The sequence below is a fragment of the Hesperophylax consimilis genome, chromosome 12, assembly GCF_061612785.1.
Source record: "Hesperophylax consimilis isolate HC1 chromosome 12, BYU_Hcon_1.0, whole genome shotgun sequence".
Classification (NCBI taxonomy): Eukaryota; Metazoa; Arthropoda; class Insecta; order Trichoptera; family Limnephilidae; genus Hesperophylax; species Hesperophylax consimilis.
This window is the reverse complement of record NC_142847.1, coordinates 31,883,408-31,896,608: the sequence shown is the minus strand read 5'-3', so window position 1 is coordinate 31,896,608 and position 13,201 is coordinate 31,883,408. Positions and strand designations below refer to the sequence as shown.

Genomic DNA, 13,201 nt, shown 5'->3' with positions numbered 1-13,201 from the left:
AAAAAATAAAATGGAGTTCTACAAATTAAACTTAATAACAATAAATAAATTGTATTCTTCTCAAGAGAAATGGCAGAAAAAGCTTCAATTTATCTAATTCATATATTTGGTATTCATAATATATAAACCAATTCGTTATAAAGAAGAAGTGATTTAGCATTAAGCTTCACCTTCATTGTAGGTAGGTAATATCAAGCTGATAAGTAATGATTATATGTATTTTGGATCAACAATCATTGATTTTATTGGACCCCTAGTAGGTAATATTAGTGATAGCATCATAATTCTAATCACAAATGAGAAGATCTGAAAAGAAAAGATTTTCTTCTTCAATTTTATCAATAGTTTATATGTCAATGGATCACCATGATTATTTGAAAGCGCCGGTGTCCACATTCCTACAAATCAACTACTTACTCATTTTGTTCAGACAGATCACGAGCATGAGTAAAGCACATTACTACCAGCACTGTCCGTAAACCACGGAACTTTGATGGGACGGGTGACCTAAACACTTTAATTTATTTATTTTGTGTTTAACTATTAGAAATCCATTTTTTTTCTTAATTTAATGTAAATCAATTTAATGATAATAATATTAAATTTAATTTATATTGAATTTAAAAAAGAAAAACTTTAATTCATGGGGTCTCGATGGGGAATGCATGAAATAATTGAACTTTAATTACTAATATAATACATGTCCCTGAATAACCAATTTCTACTGATTTAATTTTGCCTAAACCCTTCCCTGTAAAGATGATGGGTTTTGGTTTGAGTCTTCTTTTCTGAGAGAGGCATGGGGAAAAAAGTTTTACCAGATTCCTAAAAAAGAGGAAAAGAAGGTGATAAAACATAAAATCAATTGTCTTGGATGATAATCAAACGAATGGAGGGAGCGCGACATATATATATATATATATATATATATATATAATTTTCATATATATTTTATGTTTGAAAATAATATTTATACATTTGTTATTTCGTAAAGTTAAGTATATGAAATTCCTTCGATAGAAAAAATCACGAGATTATTAAAAACACGTTTTGTTCTGGTATTTTACATGTTGTAGGCATGAAAAAATCACAGTGCATCTTTAAATGCAACTAAAGCATTTGTTGAGAGATTTTTGATCCATCTCAAACGAGTCGTGTTTTATTAAATATTGTCACCATTTTCGCTTAATTATTATCGTTTTTTTAATATTAGTGCGCTCCCTAAAACATTTGTATTTACATATCTCCCTTTCAAACCATCTTTGAACGCTTTCTACGGGGCATGAAATTTATATATATATAATACCCTTTTCCGATCGATATTTAAAATTATTACAAAAATACTTATCTTCCAATTAAAATATTTTAAATAAGAAGTTCAAAAAATGTATAAAACGTATTTCAATTATAAAATTAGCGGTTAGCACAAGATTATATTTTTCTTGCGATGAATTTGTAACTTTCCGAGGTACTCATTTAGTGACATCTGAAATTTTAGAAATGGGCTTATTAAAATAAATGACGGTCAAAGATTATTTTTCCAGGCTTGCTAGGGTGAATTCGACCGTAGGTCTATCCAATACGCGCCAAATATTTGTATATACGCCGTCTTCACTTACGTCGTTAAGATTCTCACTTTATTTTACGGTATTTGCTGGGGCATATACGACCGTAGGTCCATCCAATTCACCAGAGCCGAGAGTCGCATATTTTTGTTTACGCTTTCTTCACTTGCGTCGTTAAGATTACGACTTTATTTTAGGGTGATGTGTCATGTTAACTTATTCAACATTACCTTTAATATAGTATATCTATTTTTATTCAGTATATTTCTCATAGTTCTATTTTGTAGAATCGTCATTTGTTTAATCCGTCCGTAGCTGGCTAAGAATATAATGCTGACAGCAATTAACTTGCGTTACAATGATTACGTTTTATATACAATTTTACCAAAAATTATTTTAAGAAATCTTGTTATTCTATTGTTGGCCGAGATAGTCGGAGATCCATATATGAATTAAATAAGGATTAAAATAGTCAGTTTCGATGTATAAAATTTATATATCCGTTCATATTAATTCGCTTTAGTTCAATAATAACATTTTGCAATGGAAATTAAAGACTGTTGATTTATTAGCAAGCATGTAGGTAGGTAAAGCACTAACCTGCATACAGACACAGAGTCACAGTCCTCATTGCACCGGCAGTGACTGCAACTGCAGAAAGAGTACTGTGAGGCCATCTCCGAGTCCCTCGGGTCCGAGTCCGAGTCCATGTGTCTCCTGGACCCACGCCATCTAAACAACATTACCATTACAGATACAGTCAAGTTGACTCAAATGCGTCATGGGAAAACCAATAGGGGATGAACATAATGTACTGTCGAAATAAAACATTTTCTAACACCGGAACGGTTACATATTATTTGATGTATAAAAAGTTTCATTTTTGCGTCTCCTAGACGCGCGCAATTTGCACATTAAACACAATACATACAGCTTGAGACATTTATTTTTTATTCTTTATTATTCGCACCAGCTAAACTGCCAAAGCAGTTTGTCAGCAGGTCTATTTCAAAATATTAATTATAAGACCAAAGCACACATTTAACGAGAAGCCATTATATAGAAAATAAACAGAAGAAAAATAAAATTTCAAGAGACTAGAATAAATATAATACACAGATCGATTTAACCTATAGGTATTAACACACTTAAAAGCACACAACATACATAAACAAATTTGTAGGCATTTTTAGAGAATTACAAGCAAACTATCATCGGATACTAATGCATATATAAGCAATACAAATATTTAAAAACTTCAAGCAAACTATCATCGGATACTAATGCATATATAAGCAATACAAATATTTAAAAACTTCAAGCAAACTATCATCGGATACTAATGTATATATAAGCAATACAAATATTTAAAAACTTCAAGCAAACTATCATCGGATACTAATGCATATATAAGCAATACAAATATTTAAAAACTTCAAGCAAACTGTAAAAAATGCAATACTACAAAAGTATACAAGATGAAAAGACAAAGCCATTATATAAGATGCGGATCCAAATGATATTTAAAAATCTTTAATCATTTTGCTGTCAAAAAGATTTGTATATTCACTCACGAAGAAAAATGACTATTTAGGTATTTATTTAATTTATTAAAAATCATTGGTAACTTTGTTAAAAACGGGACTGCTTTTAGTAAATTCGTAATAATAATAATAATAATGAGAAAATGTGGATTTTTATGAACACGTGTTTCGACATCGTGACAATACGTTGGTATTTTACTAAAAGTTTGTAAGAAAAATAGTCAATTAATTCGTTAAGGGCCTACAATCTCGTTTTTAACCGGATCATGAATAATTTGAAGAGATTAGCAAATAAAAACCTTGAAAACTTCAACGGTTCTTTTTGAAAATAACAGAGGGCGTCACTTCTGTTTAGAACAATCCTAGACTATACAGTCATTAAGATATTAATCAGATTAGCAATATTCAATACTAGTAATTTTTCTCCGTGTTAATGATTACAAAGTCAATGTTAGCTAAGTAATAAATAGCTTAAAGTAATACAAAATTGTCGCCATAACAGCTTTCGAGTATATTCTGTTTGACTTGGCCAGTTTTACACTTAATTTAACGATGGACCAACGGCAACTTCTGGTTTATTAATAGGCGTTAATTAGAGAGGCGGGAGAGATAGAGATGCTGCCGCTATGGTCACTACAGCTTCGAAGCCTCTGTGAAAATGTGCTGGTATGAAAACATTTCTAATCTGAAACATTGTAAATTAAAAATATACATGCCGTTACTAGCTCTTTCCGAGTTTCAAAAGATTTCATTCAGAGAACAACAATTGAAAAACTAGAAACGATTCTATTAAAAACTATACTTATTGTTGTGGTCTTGACTGCACCATTTTGTGCTGAACTGGTTCCAGTTTATAATAGTGTAGTACTTCTGGTAGGGATTTAGTGAGTTGTCTTAGAGTAAAATTCAGGGTACTTACTGAGTGTAATGTACAAGAATTGTACAAGTAACTTGAATGAAGGCTACTGATAAAAATAAGCAATACGAAAGCAGACATACCCATTTATACGTGTCGGCATAATCGTGCTATCTCTTTCATACACTAATGTATTTTTTAAACATTTAGACATACGTTTATTACGCTAATTAAGGGCCTGTCTTTTTTATTTTCATAGTAAACGTACTTTTTTTGGCTGCCATGAAGTATTTTGTTCTTAGATAGAATTTACAATCATAACATATTTGTTAGATTTTTTTTAAATTGATTAGAGGTGCCACTGCGTAGTAAACTTGTTCCTCTATTAGAACGCGATAAGCGGTGCGCGCAGCCTTGAATCGGTAGTTTTAGTTGAGAGGGTTGATTGAGTTGGAGGTCAGTTGGAGGTCAAAAAGTGCAACCTATTTTTTCGTTTCACGTCTAATCTAAATACAATTCATCAATGTATCCAGATTAGAAGGTCCCATAGTAAATATTTAAATTCAATATTTTTATTGACGCGCGGTAGACATCCAACGTTCAACCTCCAATGGTCAAATGATATCTCTGCAAAGGTCAATATTGTTCCACCTCTTTTAGAACTACATATTTGCATAATCTATGCCTTAATGGGCATCCAAAAAAAATACTGCGGAAAATTCACCGCGGAACGTTCACAGTGGGGTTTGCGACTTTTCGCGGTGAATTGTACGTGGTGAATGTTTCCCGCGGTGAATTGCGCGTAGTGAATATTCCAAGAACCATTCTATTCATTATAGTCAAACTAGTAAAGATGTGATGGTTTCTCAAACTGTGGAATGGTTTCTTTGTGCAGAATTCACTCAAAATAATGTTTCGAATACCGGATTAAGATAATAATTGAAGAGGTGTTTATGAAAAACGACCGTTACCATATTTTAATTTAAAAAAAGTTTTATTTTTTCCGATTCAGCTGAAACTCGGTAGATATACTCATTGTCGATTTATTTTTTTCAACTGTATAAAAATAGATTTTTATATGCTTTTCGATCAGTTTTGACTGACACTAAAAAACTTCATATTTTTGGTAAATATTTTCTTCATAGTTCTGCTTTATGAAGTCAAATTTATTTAGGACGGGTTGTTTCGGAGAATTTGAACAATTCATCAAATTTCAACGTTCATTTTCGGGTTCTGTGAAAGACTTATTCAAGTTCTTTTATATCATTGTAGGCTAGTTGCTTGACAAAACTGAAATAAAAACAGAACTTAAAAAAATCTTTCACAGAACTTGAAAATGAACGTTGAAATTTGATGAATTGTTCAGATTCTCCGAAACAACCCCTCCTTAGTACCTATATAATATGTTCTTTTTAAATACATCTATTTTAAAATCACTTTTGTTTTGGTGAATGAATAATGCAAATCTTGAAAGTGAAAATTAACCCACTTTCCGAAATCCGATTGAGCTGAAACTCGGTAGACTCGTTGTCGATGACATTGCATTCTATAAAAATTGGTAGCAATCAAGCATACATACGCGGACATATACGCATTTCTCTGAAATCGTTTGACATTGTAGCAGTTAATTTACGAAATAAATGTCGGTCCTACCCAATCGGGACTCGGTTCATTTGTTAGCGCGGGTGACTCCAGTGTCTAGGGAGGATGGTTCAATCCTCAGTCAAACCATTTTTTTTAAGTTTTAAGATCTTTTAAAAATGTCACTGCAGTTAAGAGCCAGTTCCTGGGGATGAAGGTTAAATCCTCGGTCAAACTAAAAAAAGATATGTGTTTTAATTTTTTCTAAATAATAAAAATAGATTTATTATAGTAAAAAAATCGTAATTTACCGGTTGATTTTATTAAAAGTTCATTTATAAAATGTTCAAATTAATGTTGGTAGTTGGAGTTTCTGCAAAGAACATTGATGTTGGTAGTTGGAGTTTCTGCAATGAATATTAATGTTGGTAGTTGTAGTTTCTGCAATGAACATTAATGTTGCTACTGGAGTTTTTGCAATGAACATTAATGTTGGTAGTTGCAGTTTGTGCAATGAACATTAATGTTGGTAGTTGAAGTTTTTGCAATGAACATCAATGTTGGTAGTTGAAGTTTTTGCAATGAACATTAATGTTGGTAGTTGCAGTTTGTGCAATGAACATTAATGTTGGTAGTTGAAGTTTGTGCACTGAACATTAATGTTGGTAGTTGAAGTTTTTGCAATGAACATTAATGTTGGTAGTTGAAGTTTGTGCACTGAACATTAATGTTGGTAGTTGAAGTTTTTGCAATGAACATTAATGTTGGTAGTTGAAGTTTTTGCAATGAACATTAATGTTGGTAGTTGCAGTTTGTGCAATGAACATTAATGTTGGTAGTTGAAGTTTGTGCACTGAACATTAATGTTGTTAGTTGAAGTTTTTGCAATGAACATTAATGTTGGTACTTGGAGATTTTTTTGTATGTTTTTATTTAGTTATAATTATTTTAACATTTTTATGTCTAGTATAAACCGTTTAACTTATTTCTATTACATTGTGAACACTTTACAATACATCTAAAACTTATTTTTAGTTTGTGCAATGAACATTTTGTGAAAATCGGATTATCGTGAAATTGATAATCCTCAAATGTTTGTTTATTAACGGCTCTTGTTTACTTTATTTTGGTGAACATAATATATGTTTCCCCAACTAGGTCAGATTAGAAGCGGGAAATTAAGTCCGGTCACGGCAATATTTTAAGCGTGGGATTTTTTTTTATATTGATTTAAAATATATGTTCATTGAAATATTATTGCTCTTATGAAAGAAATGCGTAAACTTCTGGTAGTTACTCATTTAAATTCAAATAATATCGAGAACAAAACCTGATTTCGGAATTGTATTATTTATTGGCGATCTGCCTTGTAACCAACGGGTTACATTTGCGCAGGTTCCCGAAACGCGGCGGATTCGCTGGCAATATACTGGTTTTCTCGTTCGTGCTTTCATACTGGTTATTTGTGGGTTACTATGCCATGTCCTTGAATGTAAGGAAAGACTTATGATGGTATGGCACATGGTGCAGGGGATATCCGATACCTACAAACCCCATTTGTGATTAATATCGATCTGAAACTACATGTTTAATTTTTATTGAGACAATATTGTTATTTCGGGTCAAAAACGGTTTAAACAAACCAAAAAAAAAGATGTGTACGAAAGAGTACGGTATAAGTCGGTTAGGATTGGAATGTATATATACACATATACAGGTTATTCGGAGTTAAAGTGCGCTAATTTCGGGATGTAATGATTCCACGTGATGGTAGAAGTTAAAAAGAAAAATAACTTTGTTCGAAATTCGAAGTTTATTTTTTCATATAAACTCAAATAAAACATTTTAATTTTGAAATGGTTATCTATCCTTTTTTTGAAATTCGAAGCTTATTATGTACCATATTTTACAAGCTTATTATCATAGAAGGCCAATATCATTATCTATCTATATCACAGACATAGGAATTAATAGACGAGAAGATAATGGCGAGGGGTAAAATCAACTGTTGAAGAACGAAGGGAGTGAAGCTGACTGTGATTCGTCAATAAATCAATCTGACAGTAAATAGGCATCTCGCATTATAATACGAGTATCACCATTTACTTCTTAAAAGTAAAATCTGCTTTGGAATGAATAGACATTTTTACATGGGAGCGCAAATTACTCGCCACGTTATGAACAAATTTGCGAAGTCCAAATTCGGCAAAAAAATTCGGTTGTATTTTCAGAGTCGAATATTTCGTTTAAGTATTTAGTTAAGACACTTTTATAAATGTTCATAATTTACTTCCCAGCAACCAACCAGCTTTGTGTTTCGCGTCCAGACGTTTCTCGATATGATAGTATAATATGTCTCTAAAACTGATCTATATTATACGATGTGAATATGCTTAAAATAAAGTAAAATAATGCTTATATATGGAATGTAATACGACAATTGGGTTTATTCTCTTTTTCACATCTATTTTTACAAGTTTTCATAGTACAAGTCAACATTTTGCCGTGTTATTTTGTAAAATGAACCGATGATGCCTCGACCATAGTTCGCACAAGAATGATGACGTCACGTTTTCAAATTTCACTTGAGGCCATACGCCAGCACAGCCGGCTCCAATGGAACCGGTATGGGGAGTGGGGATAATACGCTTTTAATCACTTAGGGCAGGTCTACTAATATTCATATGTCTATGATCTATATAAATGAAAATGTTAATGTTCGTATGTTCGTTTGTTCAAAATCTTAAATCTCTGAAAGTTCTTCAAAGATTGCATTGAAATTTTGACACAACGTTGCATTCGAATACGCGTGTGTTTTTAAATATCTATACTAGTGGATTCGCTATTGCTAATGTCTTTCTCGGGCGCCTCTGACTTCTTCCACCATTCACTACTCTACACCACAATGTTATTGTTAAAAAACTACATTACATCGACTTTAATTCTACTCTGTATCTCATTACGGTGCAGAGATTCCTCTGGCGTCCCCGATTTCTTCTACCATTTAAACATATCTAAACACTTCTGGCACTAATAAAAACAAATGTTCAGCGATATCAGTTGTCTACTTTTAGAATTTTTATATATTAATATTAGAAACCAGTTGGAATTGAACTCGACTATTTGGAATGCATTTAATGATGACCCGGCGTTGCTCGACTTATCTCTACTTTCAGTAAATATAATATCCATTTATAACGTATATAACGTTGGAATAAATTCTCTAAATGATAGTGAAAACCCTATCAAACTCCGATGCCTAGTTTAGAAGATCTAAGCGCACAATTTTTTTTTCAGTTTCTATCCTTTATTTCAAGCTGGAACAAACCATACAAATTCACAAAATTTCATTTAAAGTGGTTTCGGAGATTAGCGTGTACGAACACAGTGACACGTGATTTTTATGTATGAATATTATATGGATGTCACCTGTGATAGTTAAATAAAATGATTTTTTTAAAAACAGGGAAATTTGTTGGACATACATGTATTTTTTTTAAACAGGGCTATCTGTTGGATGTAAAACAACACGCGCTATGTTTCTAAAAAATGCTCGGTTTCATAGAATCGCCAAATACTTTTTTGATACATCTAATTTCAAATTTGTATATACTTCATTAGTCCGGAGTCAAACAGAGTATAATTCACTTACTTGGCCAACGCATTATAAGGTTCACTCGGATTCTATTGAAAAAATGTTTCCATGATAACTCAACAGAGTGACAATTCAACACTCTTTTAAAAAGTGATATAAAGTCATTAGAAACGATGAAAAAAAAATTAAACCTAACCTAACCTTACCTACTTAAGCCAGTTAATAAAGTTTTTGTTTCATCACTTTCCATGACTTTATATAACTTTTTAAAGATGTGATGAATTATCATTTTGATGAGTTATCCGGTCACCGAAAAAATACAGCACAAATTTTCAAGTCACACGAAATATTTATATCTTTCACTGTAACAATAACATCAATCATTCGTTTATAAACGTCCGTATATCATGCATAGAGTCACGTGGGGTAACCGTACGCGGAGTGTAAGTGTTCGCAGTGATGTTTCCGACAAGATTGTGCCTGTTAAGCGCCCACGCGTTCCTTATTTCAGTAGCCTTCTGGATCGCGCCGAAGCAGGACATGTGTACAGTGGATGCTGATTTGTCAATAAAAACTGGTAGGTAAATTACTTTTTTTCGTGCTTTTCTTAAATTTTTCATCTCTGTTACCGATGTGCGCTATTGTGTAACCAGCTGTGTCAGAGTGACGTGGTCTATGATAATTTTTAGTGAAATATTGTTAGTTAGACGGGTGCAAAATGATAATTCTAATAAAGATAACCACTTATCTGTTTTTTAAAGTTTATTGAATTTTGGTGTGATGGGGTAAGTGTGCTGGGGTAAGCGTTCGCAGTTGGACGAGTGCGAGCACTTACCCCGAAAGATAAAATTGATTTCATAGCACAATATTTCAACTCTCGTTATTTTTTTACAGTGAAATATGCCACGTGTGTACGTGATAAAGCACCCGGAGAGGTCGGTTTGCACTCAAGAGCAAAAAGAAACTGCAAAAAGGCTTATGAAAGAGGGGAAGAGTCAGCGGGCTGCTGCAGATATTGTTGGGATCAGTGAAGCCACTCTGCGTAAACGCCTAAAACTAAAATTAATAGCAACTTCAATGGGGAGATATCGTCCGACATTTACACCAGATAAAGAAGTAGATTTTTAGATAAATAGATACTCAATTTATCGTGCATATGTCATTTTTTTGTGAAACTATTGATCTAATAATTATTCATTTATTTTCAGGCCGAAATCGTTGATTGTTGTAAAAAAACTGACGAAATGTTCTACGGCCTGACTATGCAGACAATGAGAAAAATTGTTTACGAGTATGCTGAAATCAACAAGATCGAGAACAGATTTGACAACATTACAAAAACGGCTGGCAAGGATTGGGTGTATGGATTTCTAAAATGTAACCCTGTTTTAGCTTTAAGACAGACTACTCCCACAAGTATTGCGAGAGCTATTGGGTTTAACGTTGTTCAAGTTCGGCGGTTTTACGCAAACTGAAAAATGCTTGCAAGTCTAAAATAATTATCTCAAGTCCCTATAAAAAGAAACTTCAGCAGAAACAGACAGATGCAGATGCAAAAATCGTCCGAAAACCAATATTTAAAACTATGGAAATCGGACGACCACCTCTTTTCAAGAAAGTCACACCACAAAGCGTAATGCGGGAAATTCCAGCGTGCATAACTGTTTAAAGAGCGCACAAAAACAGACTTCTAAGGACTATTTTTGCCCACAATACAAGGAGAAATATCGAGATCCACCAACAGAAGATTGGATAGAATGTATTGTGTAAAGCATGGTGGCATGAGAACTGCACAGACTACGATAAGGGGCAATTTAAGTGTGATAATTGCAATGGGGGGTAACTCTTCGCGATGCGAACACTTACCCTACGGTATGCGTATACTTACCCCGCACACGGGGTAAGTGTACGCAATCGACATGCATGTAAACTTTTTTATATAACTGTTTGATTTATGAACCATATGAGTTTTTTATGGTTGTTTGGGAAGCCTTAACAATCGATCATATTAATAAACAAAAAAATTGAGTAAAATACCTAAAGCTTTTTAATACAAAAATCCCAATGTAAAAATTGCGCACGGTTACCCCACGTGACTCTACACAGCTAAGGTAACTGATATGCAAAAGTAGCTTAAAAGCAACGAAAGTTCTTTTTAAAAAGGCATTTCACATATTAAAAAAATATTATTATTTAATTTTTGCTTTCCTATAGCGAGTCTATATTAATTACCCACCTATTTGATTATTTTTCCACATTTATCAAATTTAATCTTTTTTTTTTAAATCACGAGAATCACGTAATTATAAACCTGTTAACAAACTGCTGTATTAGTTTAACAGGTTCTTAAATGAAGAATTAACTGAGAATTTTTTTTTCTAGCATCACAAATTGTTGATATAATATATCAACAATTTGTGATGCTAGAAAAAAAGTATAAGTATAATAAATGACAACCATATATTTTCCATAAATAAATACATTTATAAAAAAGACTAGGTGATGTGTACCCAGCGTTGATGGACTTTTAAAAATTATAATATGCATGTATCTCTAATAAATAGTATAAAACCATTTAGTTATCCGTGTTTGTGAGCTTAGTTCTTCTAAACTACGCAACGGATTTTGATGGGGATTTCACTATCATTTAAACATTTAGTGAATATCTTCAGGAAGGTTTATTTATATAATACATGGATATTAAATTTATAGAAAGTAGAGAAAAGTCGATGTTTTGTAATTAGGTCTTATTGTGAGATACATCAAAATTATTTACTACGGAATAGTATATCTTTAAAAGGCCGCGATGGTATATGTTTATCTTCTAAGGATAACCCCTAGTAACGCCGGGTACACGTCTGCTAGTTATATATATGTAAAAGCTCGGCCGGTCGTAAAACCAAATAAAATATATATAAACCTTCCGGAAGAAAATTTCTAAATCATAGAAAAGTTGCATAGTTTAAAAGAACTATGCGCACAAACAGACAGACGCGGATACAGACATAATGACACAGATTTAATTTGATTAAATAGATATATATTTACCTTGAAACGCTCTTAGAGTCCACGTGCTCCACAACAATATTCCACGTTCTATGGATCAGGTACAGCAGGAACAGAACCCTCGAAGACTCGGCGTTGGCAGGATGTGGCTCCTTCTTTTGTTTTCCCATCCCCCACTTCCGTTTCGGAAGTGTGGAGGAACCACTCTCCGTACTGACGTTGTTGCCCATTTTCAAAAACACAAATCACTTTCACTTCAAAATTCACACTTGTCTCTTAAAACATTCAAGTAAATCAACTTTAATTTTAGACATTATTTAAAAACAACCACATTTTAGACACAACACGATGTTTCGTTTTTTTAAAGTCTAAGCAATTAAATTTCAAATGTCGTCAACGCAATGAATTTCAATTTAAAATCATGACCCAATTCAAATTGTATGATTGCTCTAGAGATTCATCGGTCGCTCTGAACCAATAATTTTTGTTATTAACACTGTAACCATTAGTCAATTCGATACGATTTTTATTTCGGCTTAATGCTTAATAGGTTATGAATTCATTTCATGTAATAGTTTTCGGAGACGGTTCAGTAGTGCCAGGTGTAGTCAAATTAATGATTTCCTGCGAACAGAAAGAAATAGAATATTAGTTTACATAAAAAAATAGTGGATTAAATAATGTGCGGGTACATTTTTTTTTAATTTCAGGGGTATTTTGTAAAACTGACTTATTTTGTTGGGAAATCGCAAAAAACTGATATGGTTTTCAAATATGTGATTTTATATCTGCGTTTTTTTTAGTAATATATTAATTATATTCGATTTGAAACATAAATTATAAAAATATTGAAAAAGATATTTACAGTTAGAGTTTGGAATAAGTCTACTTTGCAAGACAATATAATACAACTGACAGCAATTTTCAAACAAAGCCAACCAGGCGGCCATTTTATCACGTGACCAAATACTCCTTGTCTATTGGCTGAAACGGAATAAGCCTGATTTGATAGTAACATTAGTGGAATTAGTTTTTCAGAAATCAGTTATTTTTC

The 13,201-nt window shown here is 32.5% G+C and overlaps 1 protein-coding gene and 1 long non-coding RNA gene across 2 annotated transcripts in view; one reads left to right on the top strand and one right to left on the bottom strand.

Annotated features, from left to right (window-relative positions):
• Positions 1-12,400, bottom strand: part of mwh (multiple wing hairs) — a 204,123-nt gene extending 191,723 nt beyond the window's left edge. The window contains exons 1-2 of the mRNA XM_089638341.1: positions 12,190-12,400; positions 2,166-2,297 (exon numbers count right to left, since the gene is read on the bottom strand). Coding sequence (XP_089494467.1) covers positions 2,166-2,297; positions 12,190-12,377 — 320 coding nt within the window. The 5' untranslated portion in view covers positions 12,378-12,400. The remainder of the gene's footprint in view (positions 1-2,165; positions 2,298-12,189) is intronic.
• LOC149419505 (uncharacterized) lies at positions 9,668-10,455 on the top strand. Its single transcript, XR_016302902.1, has 3 exons — positions 9,668-9,718; positions 10,036-10,257; positions 10,350-10,455. It is a non-coding gene; the product is annotated as an uncharacterized LOC149419505 (long non-coding RNA).
• Positions 12,401-13,201: the final 801 nt, after the last annotated feature.